The sequence below is a fragment of the Calliopsis andreniformis genome, chromosome 1 (genome assembly GCF_051401765.1).
Source record: "Calliopsis andreniformis isolate RMS-2024a chromosome 1, iyCalAndr_principal, whole genome shotgun sequence".
Lineage (NCBI taxonomy): Eukaryota > Metazoa > Arthropoda > Insecta > Hymenoptera > Andrenidae > Calliopsis > Calliopsis andreniformis.
Genome location: NC_135062.1, coordinates 12,597,767 through 12,621,096, shown reverse-complemented (window position 1 = coordinate 12,621,096; position 23,330 = coordinate 12,597,767). Strand labels below are relative to the sequence as shown.

At 41.5% G+C, this 23,330-nt stretch overlaps 2 protein-coding genes across 5 annotated transcripts in view; one reads left to right on the top strand and one right to left on the bottom strand.

The window, feature by feature from the left end:
* Positions 1-23,330, top strand: part of Ph4alphaefb (prolyl 4-hydroxylase subunit alpha-1) — a 260,485-nt gene that overhangs the window by 65,900 nt on the left and 171,255 nt on the right. The window lies entirely within an intron of this gene.
* LOC143180171 (uncharacterized) lies at positions 11,224-16,123 on the bottom strand. The gene is made up of 14 exons (XM_076379714.1): positions 16,070-16,123; positions 15,696-15,839; positions 15,132-15,359; positions 14,602-14,896; positions 14,500-14,544; positions 14,298-14,426; positions 14,208-14,262; positions 14,095-14,164; positions 13,785-13,963; positions 13,504-13,738; positions 13,359-13,461; positions 13,079-13,266; positions 12,662-12,853; positions 11,224-11,871 (listed from the first exon to the last, which is right to left on the bottom strand). The coding sequence occupies exons 2-14, from the start codon at positions 15,799-15,801 to the stop codon at positions 11,573-11,575; spliced, it is 2,124 nt and encodes a 707-aa protein (XP_076235829.1). The 5' UTR covers positions 15,802-15,839; positions 16,070-16,123; the 3' UTR covers positions 11,224-11,572.

The following is a 23,330-nucleotide window of genomic DNA, read 5'->3' as shown; positions in this document are numbered from 1 at the left end:
GCTCTGATTGGCTCTGTGGAAAAAGACAATATTTTTTCAAGATCTGTATTTAACCCCTCCACCTATATTCGCTGCCAATCTAAAGCAGATGACTTTTCCATACTGTGGAACGTGAATTTGTGTAAAAATGCTAGTCTACCTGTTACTGCTAGTACTTGCCAGCCCTTCTCGTCGTCCCGCTGATATCTGAGCCTCCAACAGTACGAATTAAAGTGGAACAAGTCATGTGCTCCCCTTGTAAGATCGCCGGGAAACGATCGACTGTTATTTGCTCTTCAGTTCTCTCTTCCTACGCTGTTTAAGTCGCTCGAATCGGAGAAAGTCGATGGTACACTGGCTGCTATTTCGATTAACGGGATTGAAGTTTGTCGAGCGCGAACGTTATTTTCCCAGTTCTCTGTTCTCGGATCGTCCGAGGGCAATCTGCTTCGGGTTCAGTAAAGAGCTTCCAGCGAAGGAGGAGTCGTCAACTTGACGAGAATTGGCGCTTGGGTTTACGCGCCAGTTTCACTCGATTATCGTGTTTTTATGGGAATATCCCAACAATGGGAAGTAATTTTCTAAATAGAGACGTGTACTAAAAGGAGGCTATCGAAGGATCCTAATAGACGAGTTAGAAGCATTAGGCTGTTAAGTGTTCTAATACCTTTGCCTGGGAGTGTATATTCGACTCTTCCTTCGTTCGAAGCGAAAGGCTCCAAGAAAAATGTGAGGAATGTTCCTTCAAGCGGTCCACGTGGATTAAATTTCATTAGCAGGGCTCGCTAGAAGTAACGCCCACTATTTAATGAGTCCTTGCTAGTCTCTAACCAGAGTAATGGCACCCACTTTTAAATATTTAATATTTGAAATATTCGAATCGTACCCAAATTCTGCATAGTTGTGTATCCACTTGAAAGTTCAAAAATTCGAAGGTTTGATTAATTGTAAGGTAAATGTCCCAATAACCAGACTCTTAAGATACATGTCCTAGTAAGTAGACAACCTAAGAATGCATGCAATACTTGAATTGCATTTCGGTAGCTGAATATTCTATTTTATACTCTAGGATAGACATAGGAGTACGTTATTAATATACACTCGCGTGTACAACAAAAATAGAATTTCTTGCGACTCAACACTTATAAATAATTACTCTGTACACGTGTACGAGACGAACCACAGCGTTCCTTGAGAACCATTCGCATGGGCGACCAGGAGTCTTCTGAGGTCTCTAGAATCTCTTCACAAAGGGTTCTCGTGAAACAACACGTGTTGGTTTTTCCTAAACGTTACAAGGAAAAACAGAAAATTTCCCTTGCAACGCTCAGGACGACAACAACGTGTTACCATGCAAGACCTAGCTTGCTAATTAAATGCTGGTTAGCATCACCAGCATTCGCCAGTGGAAACGAATTTAAAATCGTTCGAGTCACCACAATCCTTTCCTTATTTTCTAGATACTGTCTTTTATTATACACGTAAGAATTTAAGATTAAAACTGAATAAAATTAGCGTTAGGGTCCAGGTACTGGGACATGGTCGGATACCAGGACATTTACCTTACTTATTTGAGAATTGGTAAGAGAGCTATCCTCGTCAGAGGCCATCTCCCGCGGCAGATGCTAGGATTTGTGTTTGCATCGCAGAGGATAGAAGAAGGGCACGGTTTTCAGGTACGTGCATAAGCAGGAGGATGTGTACTGGCCTATCGGGTTCGATGGTCCTATCGACAGATGGGTGCCGAGGCACAGAAGGACGATTGTGCACATCACATTGCCGCTATACTCTTTGCAAAAGTTAGCGATGAGGGCCATCAAGAAGTGTCTGACGGACGATTCTCAGGCCTACGAGCTTGATATCCCGAGGGCTCTACAGTCTGAGCTGTTCTACGCGCTGCCAAGAAAGACTCGCCGCGTTAAAACTGCCGACAAAATCAGTGATGACTACGAATCAGACTAATCGAACGAACTGAATCACAATTCGGCGAGCTAGCCTTCGGTTTATCCATCGTCCTTCGTGCTCCTCGAGTTACATTCAGCTGTTCGTGAACCATGGTAGAGGTTCGCGAGGAAAGTCACGTTAATTTATGCTAAATAGCTAGTACCAATACAGAAATTTAGATGTTACACACGGAAAATTGAGACCTTTGCAGAATGCTTCTGAGCTTTGCTTCGTCCAAGAAGAAAAGTTTATTTAAAAGTTCCAATACGTGCAGATTTCTTCGACCAAAAATGCAGCAAGCTCCGAAATTAAGTCGCTTTCCTCTCGAACCATGGTCCATACTTAATCATGAACTTTCGCGAGACGTTCAATCGTAAGAGGGAAAAGGATTAAAAGGTCGAAAACGTGGCGGTATTCCCTTGTTTGCTTAAATTCTTTGCGCCGCGTGTTCCCTTGCTCGACTTCCATTTCCCGCGACTTCACCATCGATTGGTTGTGTTTCTATTTACTATGGGACGTTGGTTCTTTAACCCTCGTGCGACGAATGGAGGGTCACTTTGTCCTGTCAGCGTCAGACATCTTGGGAACCTGTAGCGCAGGAATTATCTGTAATTATTTGCACCTGAGAATTTGCTCCCTACTATTGCATAGAAAATACGTTTCTATGTTCAATTCCTTCCGAAAACTAGATTGCAATAGAAATTCTGTTATGGTTCAAAATGACTCTGCATTCGTTTCCCGCATCCGTCGAAAACCATTCGCCTTCCGAGGATTAACGAGGAGCCATTTAGGCTGGTACGATTTAAGGGCACCTTTAAACGGATTGACAAGGTTGATGAGATTCCCCAGAGGCTCGGAGGGGGATTCGATTTCTGTCTTTTATCAACAGCGAATCCCTCTGTCGATGAATATTAATGTGACGTAACACACCTTCGGCGAAGTTAGTTTTGTATTAACTAGGAAGCTAATTAAGGACTGGATACATGTGCTATAGATTCTAAAGGCGTACTTTGACGACAGTGTTCTATTCGCGACTGTTTCAGCGTTCAAATTTTCATGTATTTCGATCATTTTAGAGTAATTAGTGTAGATAGATTAATTGAACGTTTTGGACGAGAGCCAGTGATACTTTTTACAGACCATATTTTTTTAGCCGAATTTTATAAACACGTCGGTACGCCATTGTTGATCGGTTTACTTTTAACCTTTTCGTTAGTGAGTAGTCATACGTTGACGGATATGTTCGTCGGTGATACTGAAGAGGTTAAGAGAGTCTCCTAAGCGGTGACACGCACAGCGGCAATCTGTTACTAACTTTGCATAAGTTAACCGAATACTATTATAATTTAAAATATGATTATGATAAATAAATATGTTTATATATGTTCTAGACACTTCTGATACCATTAAACGAAAAAAACGAATGTGGTTTTGTCCTCTGAAAAGCATCTCCAACTGATTCAATATGTCCATATTTTTATTGCATATTATCACAAGCCTATCACTTGTGTCAATCTCATATATATTATGAGATTGTAAACTCTGCCTGCTCTTCAAAAACAACAAGACTTCCTTGTGTACCTTTCCAAATACTATTGTTTGTCTTCTCTTCCAGGGTCAAGCTTAAGGGCTCTTTCATCCCCTCTTGTGTCTCCATCCCTCGTTAGCCCTAGAAACAATGAATAGCTCCAAGAATAATTCATAAATTCCATTCATCTAAAATTCTAAGCTCTGTCCACAACAGACCTCAAAATCGACAAGACTTCCTTGTGTACTTCTCCAAACACTGCTACTTCTTTTCTCTTCCAAGGTCGAACTTAAGAGCCTTTCCATCTCCTCTTGTGTCTCCATCCCCAATCAGCCCCCTGACCAATCACATCACTTCACCACTCCTGACCCACTTGCCCCATAAACTGTCCCAAAATTCTTCCTCCTCAGTCGCGCGTGTATCCCCTCGACCAGGTCCAGGTTCCGCTAACAATACAATACAGAACAATACAAGGTGAAGTGAAGTGAAGTGAATGGGGAGATCGCGACACAGTGACACTCTCGTCCTTCCCCTCGTGACAGTGCACGAAGTTGCTAGCGTCCATGGGACACCGAGGACATGGAAAGAAGGGCCCAGAGCTGGGACTCCTGCACGAAGAAATTTGGAATCTGCTGATTCGTTAATCCTCGTTCCCGCAATTTCGTAAGTAGAGTTGGGAAGTTATTAAAGCGTCTATCTCTCTCTGCGGCCCTGCCTCGTGGTCAACCAGGCGAGACTGGCTATCCCGTCGAACTTTCCTTCGGGATGTTTCTAGCCGCACACGTGCGTTGATTAACCGAGAGTTTAGCACACGCAGAACTGACCGACACCGCTGGTGTTTCGCGAGGGATAATGGAATCCTGGCTGCCTCGGATTTCACGAGGAAAAGTTTACGATTCCAGTGTGCATCGGTCCGATGGGATGCTTAGTTGCGCTGCTTTGGGATGGATTCTGATTCGAAGGGATAGCAGGGAGAGCCATCGACGAGGTCCTCTTTGAATTTTGCTGAATTTTTGCTGGAAATGGGGACATGTTAATGTATTGTTAAATATTAATTTCGAAAGCGATTTTAAAAGGTTGTATCTTTTAGTAGCTGTACATTTTGTATGATTTGTAGGTTTTTAACGATCCTTTATTTGTGATTTATTTATAAATATGAAGGTGATATATTTATGTATCGCGTTGTCTGGCTGGCTATGCATTTGGAAATATGAATAAATCAGGAAATTGTATTTTTATGAGGTAGTACAAATCTGCAAAGTGCAAATTTATTGGCCACTGTGGTTAGAGTTGAAATTTCCATCACATATATTCGTAACTTGTTTCTATTTTTCTCTCCCTTTCCAAAGGGCTTTTATTTAAACACACAAACACTATGAGGAATCTATTTTTCTCGGTCTTAATCATTCAATTATAGTTCTATTGACGATACCATCCCATTTTCAAGTGTCAATAAAACGGTTATCAAATAGTCGTAACTGAGTACCTAGGTACAAATTTCTAAGGGAAAGTGAAGTGCTCGAAGAATCTGAATGACGACTCCATTTCACAAACACGAGATGAGAGCCTCATCAGGTGTAATATTGCACTGAAATACGTCGAGCAATGGTACAAAGAAGTCCGGTTGGCGGATCTGTTCCCTTGGCCATTTCCATTGCGACAATAGACCAGGAAGCGACGCGGAGAGAATTGCTGACGATGATTCAGGCTCGTCTGTGGCCGTTCGCGGAGACGACGGTCAATTAAATGCACGGTAAATGGACTCTGGTTAGTACCTCGTTAATCTAGTCCGATCCTAATGGTTCTTAAACGTGCCGCGAAATGTCAGAGTAAGTGGGACCTCGTGAACCACTAGAAAATTTTACGACTCGTATGCTCGGACAGCTGTCGTTTAATAGGTCGAATCGCTTTTGCTCTTGCAACACAATTTCCTAAGTAATGTGTGATTTGCATATGAACTCCTTTCCTCGCAATTTGTAGATAAAAAAGAATATCAGTGTTAGGTGAAAGATTCTTTACTTCTTAAAATTTCAAGAAATACAGTGCATCTCTTTTTACATATAACTATTATACTGTCAAATTGTGGAGATAAATGGCATCTAGTAAAAATATTTCACTGCTATTCTGTACTAACTACTGCTATTCTGTATCCAAAAATACATGAAGCTTCAATTTTATATTTTTCTGAAATTACTGCCTCTCTCCATAATTAAGCAGTACACAAATTTACAAAAACTACGACTCTAAATCTCACATATTTATAATTACAATATTAAATTTACAAATTCCTGTAATAGATTTTAATGTAAAATTCTGTGTATCTGGAATTTCTACGCGTGCATGTAATAATCGTTTATGAGGCCTTCCATCGTTCTCAACTCGTTGAAATAAGAATGTGGTAGCGTTGTCCTATTCCAAGAAAGAGAAGGGAAAAAGACTCAGTGGAAAGAATAGCCAGGGTTATCCAAATACTCATCCATTTCACATCGAGCAAGGTGTCTTCTACACCGACTCGGCTCCGCTCTTATTTGCACACGAAAATACGCTTCGTGACTCGTGTCGTGACCCACCGTGATGAGGACGAGGCGAGAGGAGAAAAGGCGGAAAATCTCCTCGGGATCGGGGTCGACGGATCGACGTGGATCTCGCAGGATTCTCCTTCGACGGTGAGATCACGAGCCTTCGATGAAACACGTTACTAGCTTACCAGAAACTTTCTCCATCGAGCAATACTGTTATAGATGTAGTGCAAACATTCCCAAAAATCGTGACAATTTTTCTCTTCTAGCAGGTTTTAGTTTTGAACACTTTTTGGGTTCATTTTACTTGACAATTTAAGTCTCTGAGACGCTGAGGAATTTTACTAAAAATTCTGTGAGATTAGCTATTATTTCGAATGAGAAAAAGTTATTTCTGATTCATTTTCAGGGGGTATTTATTAGTGTTTTTTCTTATCTTTCTTCTAATTGTAATGATTTGAGGTGGGTAGTATCGCAGTCAAAGTGTTCACCCTTGTATGAAGGGTGGTATCATTCAGAGTTGAAAGTTGATAAATTAAGAATTTTAATATTTGAAACTTTGAATATTTGAATTTTGAATATTTGAAATTTTGAATATTTGAAAGTTTGAATATTTTTTGAATATTTAAAACTTTAAATATTTTTTAAATATTTGAAACTTTGAATATCTTTTGAATATTTCAAACTTTCAATATTTCTTAATTATTTATAACCTTGAATATTTGTTAAATACTCAAACTCCTCCAACATCTAACAGCACAATTTATTAGCAACATAAAACAGCACAGGAGTTAATCTCCATCACATCCTAGCTGTAATTAAAATTATCAGACGATTGCTCTATCACCCCATGTCGACAAAAAAATGTCCAATCGGTTGACCTGTACTACTTGCTCGCTGCAGCGTGACGTTACGCGACATTATTAAGCGAAACTCGCGCAGAAGAAGATTGGTTCGAACGCGTACGAGCTGGAACGCGATCGTATTTAGGTCTGTCGCGAGTAAGATCTCGACTGCTCGTTATATCTGCGTATCGACGCGCGTCTAATGAATTACGGTGCTCGTAGGCGTCGTCGACGGTGGCGTCGACGTCGCCACGTTGCTCAGACGCCGGGCATTTCTCCAGTGGCTCGCTCGAGGGAAATAATTCGCTTCGGATCAGGCTTTTATCGCGTTCATCGATCGGACGAGTTGGTATTGGGAAATCGAATGCACGATGGCGGAAGGAGCGCTAAGCTGGACGAGATAGGCAATTCTATCATTTTTACTGTCTTCCTGCTTGCGCTGCAGGTAATACTGAGCTTTTGAAATAATTCTGAATATATGATTTAGAACACAGTATTAATTGCAAGGCATTATTGTGTGATTTTATTAGATGGTGATGTGGAAAAGCAGTGTTAGTCCAGTCGAGATTAAAAATTAGGAACTGCATTTACAGCATAAGAATATTACAAGACATAAAATGCAACGTAACGATACGACATAAATAATGTGACGATATTATAACGATAAAGATTCTAGATTATTATTTTTAAATTTAACACTAAATGTGTCCACCATTCTACATTATTCAGGTAAATGTCCCAATAATCAGGCGCTTAAGATATATGTCCCAGTAAGTACACAATCTAATGATGCATGTCCCGATACTTGAATTGCATTTCAGTAGCTGAATATTCTATTTTATGATAACTTTTTTCCATGTCTGGGCTCTATAACATGTAATGGGCTGTGCTCGTTAAATAAATAAATAATTAATTATCATAGTTGATACAGTAATACGTTGATGAGGAAAAGTTAAGGATTGAAAGCATCAGAGGATAACGTTCTGTTGTACACATGAGGTTTGGTAATTATAAAGTTATAATATTGTTCGCGTTAATACGAACACAGGCTCTTTTATTGAAAATATATTCTATTGAGTATGAACGCAGTTTTAAGCAGAAATAATTAAAACTCGCTGGGTTGGCTTTTTAATAATGATCGTGGCTTCTTCTAACAACATCTCCAATGAGATTTTGCAACCCTACTGAGCATGGAATGCGTTCATTTTTGCAGTACCTATATAAGTTTCAAATAATTAATAGAATCATATTAATCGAGGCAGTACTGTAGCTTGGAATTTTTTAATTTCAAATCTCCTGCACTGCAATTGATTGTAATCGAGAACAAAGTTAAAGTATAATAGAACCAACATGCAAGTAGTTAAATATTCATATATTTCGTCTAATTTCATCGGAATCGCAAAGGAAAATTGTCGTAATTGTTAAAAATTCCAGCTCAACCGAGTTGGCTTTTCATTGCCCTAGGAATACCTTCTCCCAACCAGTCGTACTAGGTACAACATACTTCATAAAAGGGGTTGAAATTGTTTTAATTAATTTTTAATTTTTTAATCCTAAGGAAGGAAAACCACGATACTCTGAAAGTCTGATAACTAAAGAGCTTACTCTAATTAATAAGGAAAGATTAATCAAAGAAGCTCAAAACACCGCCCCCGCTACACCCTCAGCAACCCCTTCTCGTCTTCACCTCATTCACCCTCTTTCACGAATCCACCCCCATAAAGACTCTCGATAGTCTACAAAGTCCATTACCCTATCCAGACATCGCGAGACAGTCGAATCCTGCTCGATTCACCGCTGATGGCGGTTCATTATCAAGACGATACAATCGGCTAAACAGTTCGCCAGGCATAAAGCAGCCCGCGAGTGGTTGTAATCGCATAATGACACTCGATACGCGGTTGAATAGAGCGGTCGAATGAAAATCGGATGAATGTGAACGAACTAAATGCGCGAAATGGAGGACGGAAGAAGGAGAGGGTCGGCGATGAATCTGCGGGCGGCAGGAAGCGCGCGGATCGCTCTCGAAACGCGCCGACCATTGTTTATCGCTCGCGCTACCGGCTCGTTTTAATGCCAGTCATAATTGCGCCCGAATGAAAGGCCGACTCGGTGCTACGACTCTTTGACGCGATATTTCGACATCGGGACAGTGCTCTCCCCTTCTCTCCCCTTCTCTCTCTCTCTCTTCCCTCTTCTCTACCCCTCCTCCTGAAGCGTGCAACCCCATCCGCTCCAAATTGTTGCGAAACGTCCGCGAAACGGTCTGTCGTAATTAGTCGCGCGTAGGCGGGAATCGACGCTATCGCGTGTTCCCCGCATAAATAATGCAATCACACTGGTCAAAGGTAAATTACGCGGGCAACGTTCTCAATGGGACGTCTAATAAATGTTAATTACCAATTACGACGCCCTCTTAAACCTCCAACGACGCTGACGGGCTTTCTTTTAAATTTCTTGGGATCTAGCGTTCTCTTCTGGTGGAACTACTTCTTTCCTTTTTCTGATGAGCTCTTTCTGGCGATATGGAAGGTGGGACTATGGTACATGTTGTACAGGGTGACTGGTTTATCTGGAAATCTTTAGTGTTGGAAACATTTAGAATAAATTTGAAAACTTGACAACACTTTTGATACAATTAAATTTTTATCATTGAATCTTAACAGCGTTGTTATTCTAAATGCTGTTAGCGTTGCACGTGCTCAACCATTGCGTGTACAGACTCCAATTTAAAAAAAATAGGGGCACAGATGTTTTTTTATAAAATTTGAATGGACGTCAAAATGGGCAGAAAAGAGAATTGGGATGTTTTCACAAAAACACAGAAACTTCCAAATAGGCACTCTGTTGTATACAACAAGGATTAAATAATATTTTATACAACCCACAGTGTAGTTAAATTCCGTAATTGAAGGCTTGGTAGTTGTTTCAACAGCAAGTCGGTCGCTGCAGGATTATACATCCATGGCGGGAAATTTGTTTTTCCGTTCTGTAATTGTGCGTTGATCTCAGTGAAACGTGAACGCGTGCGTCGATCGACAGTCGCTAATTAAATTGTCAGAGAGGCTTCTTTCCACGCGTGGAATTTCCATTTTACATTAATTACAGGCAGATGACTGTGCTACCCTGCACGCCTCGTCGCATTCGTGTTCAATAGTGTTCATACTCGCTGGCCCCTGGGTTCAGTTAAGCGTTAAATCCTACAACGAGTAATATCGTCAAGTTATCACTCGTGTTCCTTCTGTCACAGAAGTCGAGACAGGATTCAGTGATTCAGTTTATATCGACAGATAAACGATTCCACTTCTTCTACGTGTGATGCACGTTTTACTAATCTCTTTCTAGATTGCTATTATCACAGGAGAAATTGTAGAAAATATTCAGAAATTGTTTAGAAACATTTTCACAGTTAGACAATTGAATCGCTTCCACAGGCTTTCGGGATAGACACGTGGCGATTTGCCCCACGCCGCGATTTATTCGTATAATCGTTTGTAGGCACGTTTACCTGTCGGTTTATTGAAAATTGATTGTTCGCCGACCGCCGTGCACAGCTTGCCGCGCCCCTCCTCTGCTGATTCGTTTCATTTGGCTCGGTTTACCGCCAACCCCCGTAATACGATAAATAAACCACGATAAATATCACTGTCAGAATGTTAATCCCCTGCTGCGATACCTTCTCAGTGCAAGGATTTACTTTGAATTTGTTACTCTTCGAACTGTTGGCTTCTGTTAGGTGCGAATATAGATACCTGGAAGTATTAGTATGTGAGTAGGTGGTAAGGAATGTGTGGGTTCACGAAAAAATACGTACCTGAATACGTTGGAAAATTGAGTATATTAGGTCCTGAATATCATAGTGTCTAGGTGGACCTCTAGGCCAGTGCTTGAGTATAAAAGTACCTGATCAGATGCAAGTACCTGAGCAGACCCAGGTACCTGAGCAGACCCAGGTACCTGAGCAGGTCCAGGTACCTGAGCAGGTCCGGGTACCTGATCAGGTCCAAGTACCTAAGGAAGTCCAGATACTCGAGCAGGTCTAGGTACCTTAGCAGGTCAAAGCACACGAGCAGGTCCAAGTACCTGATAAATTCCAGGTACCTGGGCAGGTTAAGGTACCTAAGCAGGTCCGAGTACCTGAGAAAGTTCAAGTGCCTGAGCAGGTCCAAGTACCTGAGAGAATTTATGTACCTGAGCTGGTCCAAGTACCTGAGCAAGCCCAAGTATCCAATCAGGCTTTAGTATCAGCCCAGGCCCAGGTACCTGGCCAGTACTTGACATGTCCAAGTACTTGAAAAGAACCAAGTTCCTGTGTAGACCCAAGTATCTGAGCAGATTCAAGTTCCTGGATAGATCCAAGTATCTGAGTATGATGGATGTTAATCAAACTTCAATATTACCCAGTTCATGGACTTCCAGCGAAACAAGTTTTATTAAAAAAATTCGGTATACAAACGCATGACACCATACAATTTTCAAATGGCCACAGTTTCACACCCTTAACGTATCGACAACCGAGCAACGCTCCAGTTTCAAGCAAAGTCTAATCAGGATACGTTCCAAAGTTTCATTCTCTCAGTTCTTCATCGTATGAATAGAGTCGATTCCGATTGATCCAAAATTGTCCACAGTCGCTGAGGAAGCATCGACCAATGAAAGCTTTAGTCCTCTCAATGAAGCTTTAGTATCCGTGCGATGTTGAGATGGTGGATGAAGTGATAATCGATTTAATGAAATCGGTATAGAGAGTTTGGCGATCAGTACACGTTTATCTCGCAAAAGAACGAGTGGGCCCAGCTGCAGTCGACGTCGTCGATACCATCAAACTCAAGGGCACCGCAGTTCTGATTGCCTCCATAATTGTCAGGCAGGTTAGGCCACCCTCTCGACCACTTGTGGTAGCCAGCTTTCTCCATGGATTCTCCGGTGATAGTGACCCAGTCACCCTCTTCGAAGAGGTCGTGAACCCCTACCCAGGCTGTCGCGACGTCACTCTGTCGCATCATGGCTATCAGCATGGTTTCTTCGGCCAAAGAATTCAGCACGGCCAGCTCAGCTAATGAATAATCAGGAAAGAGTTAGAATTCGCGTTGGTAGTAAGTGTCTGATTAAGCGATATTTAGTCGGGTCATGATGACTGATTCGTTTTTGGAACCTGCCAGCAGATGGAACTTGATGTTAATCTGTGGCATATCAAGGTGGGCTCACTTAGGGATCCCATTTTTTAATTTTCACGTTTTTAGATCTCCTGATTTTTGTGTGTGTAAGATGAAACGCTTAAATATTTGAAATTTTAGGTTTTCAATAATTCAGGTTTTTAAAAATTGAAACTTTTGGAGATCTCTGAAATCCTTGAAACTCCTGAGATCCCTGAAACTCCTAAGACACCTGAGACCTCTGAGACCTCTGAGACCTCTGAGACCTCTGAGACCTCTGAGACACCTGAGACCTCTGAGACTCCTGAAACCCTTGAGACCCCTGAGACCCCTGAGACTCCTGAGACCCCTGAGACTCACGAGACTCACGAAACTCATAAGACTTATGAGATCAATGAGAGCCATAAGACTCGTGAGATCCCAGAGATCCAAATATTCGAATACTCATTCTAAGTTCAAACCTCCAAGATTTATTTCATCTTTCCTTTTATACGTAGTTTCCAACTTGAAAGTCTAATCGATACTTTTTATTCGCACTGCAAGACCTTAACGAAAACAATTCCACCTTGGTACGATAAAGATCAATATCGAATACAGGCATCTTTGTGTCTTAGCTATCCCTCGTTCACTAATCACCAGAAAGTCAGTTCGAAGATCACTTAACGGCGGTGTACTATATATATCCTTCACCTCCATCCTTCTGGCAAGTCTTCCGCGCTGCATTCCACTTGCTCCTCTGCTTATAAAGTTTGTGAACCCCTATGCCTCTAGTCAACACATAACCTGGTTTCATCTTCACACTATCAGCCTTCCACTGTTTCCCTTGGACGTGAAACAACTGATTGCTCGCCTCGTAAACATTCTGACATATCGTCGGCTGATCTGAAAACAGACACTGCTAATCGCTGACCCTGGACACTTACTGTCTAGATTCTAGATAGTCAAGGTGCCTCGTTGCCGAGGATCATCGAGTATCTTAGGAACGAGAGCTCCATGGTATCAAAGAAGAGTGACTCGACGTGAAATTTAAAAACAGAAGACTGACAAGTCGCCCTTCTGTCAATACCTCGCCCCTGTCACCTGATTGATTGACTGATTGAAAAGTACCTGACCCTGGAATAGCACGAGTCACTCGTTCTTTGAAGTTGTGAGCCTGTGTCAGGTTCAGGTCGTCAATCCTGACGTCCACTAGTGTATCACAGAGCGTTCCTTCGAAGAGGCAGAAGAGAAACAGCAAGTACATGGTCCGCGAGTTACTGGAACAATAATTGTTAGTTCCACATCTACCTCGAGACCTCCAACGTTATTTTGGTTAAAAAGAGGCACAGGAACAGGTGAACGTATAAATTCCTCAGGCAGAGAATATTGAACGCAGCAAAAGCGAAACGAAGTGTCTCCATATCGCCTGGAGTTGACTTTCGATTTCGCTGAAAAATATGTTAAACGTCGATCCAAACTCGAGGCTAATGTATTCCGAGAGAAGGCAGAAGCTATAGGTCACCTGATCTGATATTATAATTTATCATACTGACCACAACCTTTCCATATTAACGAGGCTCCGCGAGTGCGTCGATAACAACTGAATTTATTTTTCTTCGATAACTGAGTCACAATTGAATTACTTCGTCTGAGGAAACGGCACTCACGGCAGACGAACCACGACTGGATGAACGCGTCATTATCGAGTTTAGAATACTTCTCGAGCTTCGTTCGCCTGCCCCCTCCTTTATCCATCTTCGATTTTTCTCGTTTTAATATCTTCAACGACTCGAAAGACCAAACAGGAATGCCAACATTCTAGTTTTTTTATTACAATACAGAAACCTTGAGTAGCGACGAGTCTCATCTGATAATCATCGTAGGTGCAGTGAGTAATGAAAATATTCGAACGACGTGGTAGGAAATAATTCATCACGTAAAACTTGTATGAAATATCATGATTTATTGAAGGAAATTGCATTCGCACTCGTATGTATACATTTACTAAATTTACTTAGTTAAAAGGAATTTGAAAAATACGAAATATTGAAAATTTGTAATCAAATTTAAATCATTGAAATTTAAATTTGCTTTAAAATTTCAATTCGAATTGAAACGAAATTCGACAAGTGAATAAATTGCACAGAGGTTTTCATAATTAAGTACACTAAAGTATTTAAATGGAGTATTATGTGACGCTTCCTTCCATTGCGTCTTAATGTTTTATCGAACTATATTTAGCGTAATTGCACAACACCGACAAAACTTGATGAACTTGACGAGTTGAACTGGATGAACTTAATGGGTTTCCCCTGAAAACAGGATATTTAGTCGAATGGAGGAGGACTTAGAGATTTTCGAAGGACCAATGTTGTGACTATTTTTATTTGGTGGGATCAAGGTTTGAGCCTTGAGGAAATTCTGTAGAATCTTCTGACAAGTAGAAACAAGCAGGTCTGAAGCAAAGTAGGTATCACTATATTAAGAATCTCGATTATTTATTTAGAAAAGAACTTAAGCTAGGTGGAGTATTTAACCTGTAAATGAACTATTCAAATGAAGTATTTGTATATTGCACTGGCAAAAAGTATCGACTGTCATGGTATTCACAATCGATTGTCATAGGTCAGAGAGCAATAAGAACTCAGCACAACTCGATCTCACAGACGTAGGGATGCAATAACGCACAGTCAACATCGTCCATGCCACCTTCTTTCCTGAGAACCCCACAGTTCTGGTTGCCTCCGTAATTGTCAGGCAAGTTGGGCCACAGGGTGGACCATTTAACGTATGGCATATCATACACGTTTTCCCCAGTCAGAGTCACCCAATCTCCTTCCTCGTACAGATCGTGGATGCCTATGTAGGCTTCGGTGAGATTTTCCTTGTTTATGAGATCCTGGATAACCTTCTCCTCGCGTGCGGTATTAATGACAGCCAAGTGACCTGGTGGATAATTGAAAGTTCAAGTAAACATAGAAAAATTGAGATAGTGTCTCCCAAGAGTAGGATAGTTAAATCCTTTGTGTTAAAGAAAATCCACAAGGATTAAGAAATTAATTTGGGGAAGAGGACACCTTTTTTCTTCAGTTTATTTTTAGTAGGTTATTTAAGGAGTGTGTTAATATCCATTAGGTATAGGGAGAATAATTGTTATCTGTTTGTAACTAATTTGCATCACCTCCTTCTTCCATGCAAGACTTTCTGGCGTGGTTCCATTTGCGCTTTCGAAGGTGCAGCTTGTGCACCCCCACTTCAGGGGTGACTGTGTAATCATCTCTTTCTAAGAAACTCAAACAGGATTTGAACCCCTTGTTCAGTTTCTGTGGGAGACTGTTCATGAAGAACACTTGCTGGTCAGCGTGGTAGTTGTAGCTACCAGTCATCTGAACTATCGACGAGGGGCCTCCTGGAAAAACCACATCTGTAAGTGTAATCTTTAGTAAAGGGAATAAAGTAGCTATACTGTCTTGTTAATTCCCTTGGTAATTTTCCATGAGCTCGTTTTTAGGGTCCAAAGTTCAAATTCGTGAGTTCTCAGGAGGAATAAAAATCGATGCTCAATTAAGAATAACTTCTTGCCTTATATACCTCACAGGAATAAAGTCACTGATTCACCAATTTACTTTTGGTTAATCATGGATTCAGAGCTCAGTCAATTAATATTCCTCTTGAAATTAATTTTAACAGGTGCTATTCTTGTCCCTCATACACTGTCCAGAGAATGATAAATTGCAACTCCTACCTTGAAATTGTCTCTTAGCCCGATTGTTCAGAAACGTTTCAGCCAAGTCTTGTTGGTCGCACAGTGCTGCGCTCGAAAGAGCAAGGATGAGCAAGGTCTTGTACATATCGTCGTTTGCTCAGGAAATTCTTTCAAGTACCAAACCTGAACACACAGATAACTCTAGATACATACAGGTAACAATATCGATGCACAATTTTGAAAACAGAGGAGAAGAGCTCTCTGTTCAGGCCAGTTGAAGTAAACGCACTACTCGATTCACTAATGATATTCCAATTAAATTTCTACGTGGAACGATGCATTTGGAAAAGAGTCTCGAATTAGATTCAACGATCTAGCAAATGTCGAAGGTTAGGCTAAATCAGGGTAGCTACCTCGTGCCGATTCTGAAGCAATGAACACTACTGTACCTATCTCGCTAGCGAAACTTGACTGACACTGTTTTCACCATTCGAGCTTCTTTACTGTTCACCTCCCCTCTCTCTTTCTTTCATCGAGCATCCTCCACTCTTCTTGTTATTCCGCGGTCAAGGTACGCAGCCACATCAGCCATTCCGTCTCCACAAGGCCGCAGCCATTGCTCTTGGGTTATCATTTAATACGTTCGCCGCGGCACGAGTGGAAGGTCGTTCCTCGCTGGGATTCCCTGTTCACGTCTGACGTTGCAGTCAGACGCTGCGTTCAATGCACACATCGCAAAGTCAGTTAATAAATGTGAGAAGATTACGTGCATATCGAAAACCTTCGTGTGCGTTTGGACGAAGCAGCTAATCACAGTGTCTGACGCATTCAGGGAATCCCACTTTCCTTATTTGCAACTGAGGGAACAAAGGAAGAGCGCAATCTTGTGTCAGATAGTTGTTCGATGTATCGACCTCAAGTCGATCAAAATTGTTCGTGTAAACGTGATTTCAAACAAATTGGAATTATTTATGAATTTTATTGTGTATGAATGAGTCTGTCTATTTTTAGTTGAGTGACTTAATCGGTTGATTAGAAGTTGCTTAATGTATGTAAATGTAGCTTCTTAGTGAGGGTATCTGAAACACGTGTATGTGAAAAACTGGACGCCAGAGCTACAGTGTATTAAGTAACACAGGAAATAGTGGATTTGATGTACTGTAGGTCTGGAATAGACAAAATATACTAATTCTAGAGTGAATTTAATATACTCTAACTCTAGAATGGATTTAATACAGTAATTAGTATATTTATGCTACTATACAGGGTGATTAGTTTAACTGGAAACCTTCTGATAACTGTTAGCAGTACTTACAACGCTGACAGCACTTGTAATAAATTCTGGCAACACTGAGAGAGTCTCTGATCACTACACTGTGGATCCTTATCGTTTATAGAAAACTTCAATATGCAAACAGCAATAAAAATCACATAATATGAATAAATATAGAAATTATCGAAAGATAAATGTATTTTGTAATATTGCAAGAGTGAAACAAGCCTTTAATTATGCTCCATTTCTCTAACTTTGTGCAAGAAAATAGGACTTTGCATAAGCAGCCACAGTCTATCGATCACCCTGCATTCTTATCATCCCTCGTGATGTTCCTCCTATAAGAAAATTCCAGTCTTGGAGACTCAATAGAATTCTATCCAACGCGATTAACGTGTCTCATCAAGCACGAATGCTCCGTCTAATTGATCAAACATCCTTTCGTTATGTCACATCGAATATGATACTCGGGGCATTGTTTCGACGTTGACTCCCAATCGAGCCTCCCCTTTCACCTTTCGCATTAATTAGCCCGAATTCGTGAACAGTTAGCAGCTCTCGTCCGCGTCCCGTGTCTATGAATGCCCGCTGCTAATGGATTCGACGTTGTCGAAATCTCTGACCAGTTTCGGAAGCGACAGGGCAGACACCAGGCATCGTCCTAATTGGCACGTTAATTAATTAGCGATCGTCAATTTGTAGCACGAACGTCGCCCCGCCGATTATGAATCCCCCACCTGCGACGTGGACCAGCGATTATTAAAACTCCATAGCACCACGGAAAATGAACAGCACAGCAATTAGTGAGCACGTCGAACGTTCCACCCAGCTTTTAAATACGAATTAATTTCTGGAAGAGAATTAGCTATCGCGTGAATTTTCCCGCGAATCGATGGATTTAAAAAAGCACGTCGCTTGTTCATGATTGAGATTGACATTTATTTTTAATATTTTTTTTAACTCTGATGGTTTTTTTTCAATTTGGAGCACTGCATTGTGGGTATTGTACAGAGCTGATAAGGTTGCCTTGGGAAGAAATGTGGATCTATATTTTAGAGAGGACCGCCTGGTTTTATTTGTAGTTTATACTATTAAATTTCCTTCACTCACAACGTAACTTAACTAAATTTCTATCATTCTAATAAAATAAAAGCAAGCGGTAAGATCCTGTGATTAACTTAATTCTTAGAAAAATGGGGACTTAAGTCAGTCTGCTTCTCAGGTACAGATTTATTAAAATCACAAACTTAAATAAAGAATGTAAGAAAAAATTTTTCTTTATTAATAAAAGGAATAAGAGCAAGTAACCTAATGTCCTAAGGATAAATAACCGAGTGTATTACTTCACGTTTTGATAAGAGCACCGATTAGTTGAAAACCAGATATTTTCTCAAACTAGTTTGTCTGCTGGTAATTTCAATCAACCGCCAATTTCAATTCGCCTTCCTTCTGTATTTTCACCCCTTGTTAAATGGAATTCACGAAGGAACAATCGGGGACCATCTAATTCTCCGTTAACCGCCGAGTAACAGAACAATTACCAGCTGCGAACAGATGCTAATTATGAAGTGACTGGAAGAAAAGCGCTCCGCGCGTTTTGTCGATTGTTCTTCTAATGAGATTTCGACGACCGCGTTCTCCTGGTTGCATCCAACCCCTCGATACTCGTGCTCGCCCCTCTGTTCGCCTCTATGTCGATTGCTAATTAATCGGCGTGCTAATTAGGACAGGTTTGCTTCCAGCGTCTATGCAGTCTTGCGTGGAACTGTTGGGGATTCAATTCCATATGCTATGTCTTGATTGCAACATGCTTATTAGGCGTGTAAATCGTGTTGGATGGTTGTTAAATTATTCAGACAAGGGTACTGTGTTTTTGATATGGGAGATGCAGGCCTGAATAGAATACTAGTAGGTGTTATTGTTAGTAATGTTTAGGATATTTGGATACCGAATTGGTGGATTTCATTGTTTGGGAATATTATTTAGTCTACCTATTTTAATTGTACACATTTATCTGTTTCGAAAAGTGGATAAAATTCTGTGGCTATTGGAGCCTTTTTTCAGTAGTTCTCATACTTGCAAAAATTCTCTCAGAAGTTTCATTTACCACTCTCTCAAAGCACCACCCTCTACGAAACAGAAACTCGAAAAAAGGCATCTGCTAGTCGTGTCCCATGAGAAGTCCTCTGGAAAGCATTGTCCTTAACTAAGCTTTCCAGAGGACTTCTCATGGGACACAAACCCCACAATATTTTAACCCTTAACTGGTGTGGTGTCAGTATTATAACATAATCTAGTCAAATTCCTCCAACTCCAATATAAAAAATGGTTAATAGATAATAGTACTTAAAAAAGTCACAACTTTTCAATTTCCCATAATCCACGTATACCCAAGTAATTCCCTCACATTTCACGCACCAAATATTAAAGATGAGGTAGTAAAACTACTGTGACTCCATATTCTAGTATACAGCTAAAAAGAAATGTCCATATCAGCTCCAGTCGCCGCATTTAAAAGTGAATCGATATCAAGCAAATTTCCCCGGTAACCCAGTAAAGAAAAATCGAACTCCTGGCGATGACGAGCAGCTCTGACCTCTGACCACCCCATCGGATCGTCCGATTTTTCCTTCCTCGAGTCCACGCTCGGGACTCGCTGTATGCGCGCGTGTGGCTGCAGCTCGACCCAGAGAATACTTTATCGTGCATGAATAATGTATTCAGCGGCGCTGATAGCGCTCGACGGTCCAACATTTAGGCAGCCTGGGCCAATATTGATACACGCTCACGACGTGCTCCCTCTCTGCGCTCCCTCTCTGCGCTCCCTCTCTGCGCTCCCCTCCAACCCTCAACGCGTTTTCTCTTTCGCGGGTGCACGTGTATACACGCGCTTCCGCCTCTGCCCCTTGAGGGCCGACGATGGTTTGCAACTGTTGGCAAGTTACAACTGCCACCGCGACTGTATTTACTGGGTGAATAGACAGCCTCGGGGCAGAAGTCTGTCAGCTCGCTAACGTTCCGCTGCGCGGGGTTCAATGAATGGTGAGATTTCTGTTTCGTGGTGGGGAATGACCGTCGGCAGTTCCTTTTGTGGGGGCTGATAGTGTGGCTAGGATATTAGGGGTGCTGATGCTGTTATGTTGAGGAGGAACGCGTCTTCGAAGAATTAGCTGTGTTTGAGGAGAGTTGGATTTACGAAGATGGAGTAAATGTGGTATAGGGTGTTTTTGGTGGATGTTTGGAGGTGGTTTGTTAGGCTTTAATTTTTGTAAAAGAGGTTTTATGGAAAATATTTTGTGCTTAATTATTGCGTCTTGTATAGAGGAATGTTAGTTATTTTGAAATAGTTTGTGTTTTAGTCTGTAGGGGATGTTTTTGTGAAACACACTTGGCGCGCTATTTGTTAATTGGTTTCTCCATAATGTGATGGAAGTAGTTGTATATAAATCTTGATTGCGTTATAAAACTCAGTTATTAATACAATTTACAGTTTTCCCATTCCTCGATCGCTACAAATAAACGATGAATATATTTTGTTTCAAATACAGTAGTATCTCGTTTTATATGGTGGATTTGTAGTGCGTAAAAATAGTCGTGTACAGAGAGCTGTGTAGAAGTTGCAACTTGATACACTTTGCAACTTGTTGCACTGTGCAACTTCGCTTCATGACTGCGCAACTTTCACAGATCAATTTTCACAATTTTTTCACCCTACAGATCGTATAAAAAAAAAGACCTACGTATATTAAAAATTTTTGTAGTACCCTAAATACACTCTTCATATCCCCCCATTATTAAAACTGTATGAACCACTCACAAATCCACTGACATTCCACCCACTCTCACCCCATCCAAATATTACCAAAACCAAACACTACTCACCAAGAACAAAATAGAAGAATCCTTAAATATTTCATTCCCTCCGTAACTCTCGCCCGCAACTTTGCACGCGCAAGGATGAAGGGGTCACAGGGGTCACGCTCCCCCGCTGCGTAATAAAGCTCGATGACGCGAATTTAAAGCTCCCGCGTGCAGACAAGCGCAGGACAGAAAGGTGGTAGCAGCGTCGGTGAAATAATCCAAGGGATCACTTTCCCGCCGTTAAAAGTAACTGACCCTAATGAACGCCAAGTGGATTCGTGCCTGTCCCACCCCCTGTAACCCCTTCCCCAGCGCTGGCTAATTAACGTCTCGTAATTTAAATTGCACGGCACGGTCCCCGTTTCAGATACACCAGACGTGGTGGCAATTTTTCGAAAGCTGCCTCGGGCGTATTCGATGCATCCAATGTCTGTAATAAGCAGTGCACCCTCTTTGAGGGGCAGAGTCCGAGGGTAGCTGCGAGGAGGTGAGTCGAAGGAATTACGTCTCTTTGAGGGGATGGAAATCTTTTCGCAATTTCGTTGGAACTTATTAGAGATGGAGTCGAGTATTTTTCCTGGCTTTCTCTTTGAAGGATGACGCTGAAATGATGGCTTGACAGGGCCATTTAATCAGGCTTATTGTATCTATCGATCGGGTTTTGGGGACTCTTTTTACCCTTTGCCCGTGCGTGGGAATCAAATTTCCATTTGCTTCCAGCTTTTCCACAGCTCCCACGTGACTGTGGAATTAAAGAGGATCAACCGTGGTCGGTTTGTAGTGAAAAGTCGTAATGAAAAATAAGGGAATTTGCGTTTTTCCGCCCTTTTCGTCCCAGCGCTACTTCGAATATGATAACGAGCCGCGGCGAAGGGAATTCGCGTTTGAGTTAATAATCTGCGAGGGAGGGCAATGTGCGCAGGAAATCGACGGCAGAGGATGAATACGCGCTTTATGTCGCGTATGAAAGCGGAAGCGTTTCGCGAATAGCCTTTTCCTGTCGTTATGCACGATAAACAGCCCAGTCGATCGAGCCTAGTCCCGTATTACGCAAGCGTTAATTACTCGTGCTTTGAATCTAGAGAACGTGAAACTGTGAACCAGGTTTCGCTTGATTCTGGCCGATTAATAGTTTGGGGGAAAGCGAGCGATGAATGTTGCAAAGGAAATTGTTTTTACAGTGATCCAGTGTGTTTTTTTTGGAGCATTCTGATTGAATAGTTTTATACATTTACAATGATATAATGAAAATAAAATGTTAAATATTTATATATATATTGAATAGCGAATTCAGTAGAATAAGTCTCAATCCAGACACAGCGAAGTCAGTAGAGTAACTATCGATCAAGGCACTGTGATATCAGTAAAATATGTCCCTAGCCAGACACAGAGAACTCTATAGTATGTCCTTAGTCAGACACAGTGAGGTCAGTAGAATGAGTCCTTGGTCAGACACAACGAGGTCAGTAGAACAAAAGCCTACTCAGACACATTTCACACAAATTTTAATGATTTTTCCAACAATTAATAACTCTGAAACAAAGCCTCAAATGTATTTTTATTCTTCTTAATTTCTATCTCATTTTAGCGTATAGAATCACCCCTTAAAATATTTCTGACACCCGCAGTCGAACACCCTGCACTCTATTTTTCTTCATCTTACTTCCTTTTTAAACTTCTCTTTTCGACCACCGTACAAGGCATTTAAAAATATTAAAACTACTTTTCATCAGAATCATGGTAATATAAAACTCTCCAGCGATTCACTCTCATCATCGCTTAATTTTCCCCCCGAGTATCCAGCGATAACATTAATCAGGCGTTTAATTTTATTCTCCCAAACCCCGAAGTGTCCGCGAATCAAAGGAGAAACGAGAGTCTCCGTTTAAGAGGGGTCGATATTAAAACGGCAGCAAATAAGAGCTTATAACTTCCGACAGTGGGGGTGTAAAAGACCCAGCCAAACTCTCTCTGGCCATAAAACGGCAAAAATACTCTTGGTAGGATTACTTCTCTGCCTATCACACCTAACCAACCGTGACGAGCGCCCCTCTCCTTCGAACCCGCGCCAGCAATCGTCTCCTCGTGATTCAAATAGCCAGCAAGTGTTTCTTAATTTCGTTTTACGAGGGTCCAAATAGATCCTAGCTGCGAAACGAAGAAGACAGCGAGGAACCTGAAAGGCCTACGATCAATCTCGAGATTCATTCGAGCCCTTCAGCGGAAGGGCCTCTAAAAGGAAAGAAAAAAGAAATACAGAAAAATCCTGCAGGAGTTACTCGAGGGTGGGCGTTAAATGAAGGCGCGTAACGCGTAAACAGGGGGCGCGAGGGGTCGTAACTCCGCGAGAGGGGCGTAAAAGAGGGGCGAACGGGGCCTTAAAAGCGCGAAAAGGGGTGATATTCCGCGGGGGATTACTTCGTCGGCGTTAAAAGTAACTGACCTTAATGAACGTCGACGGGAGTCGAGCTGTCGGTTACCTTGCCCTCCCTCCCTGTGCACTCGATAAAACGTTTCCCTATGGCGCGTCGAATCGTTTA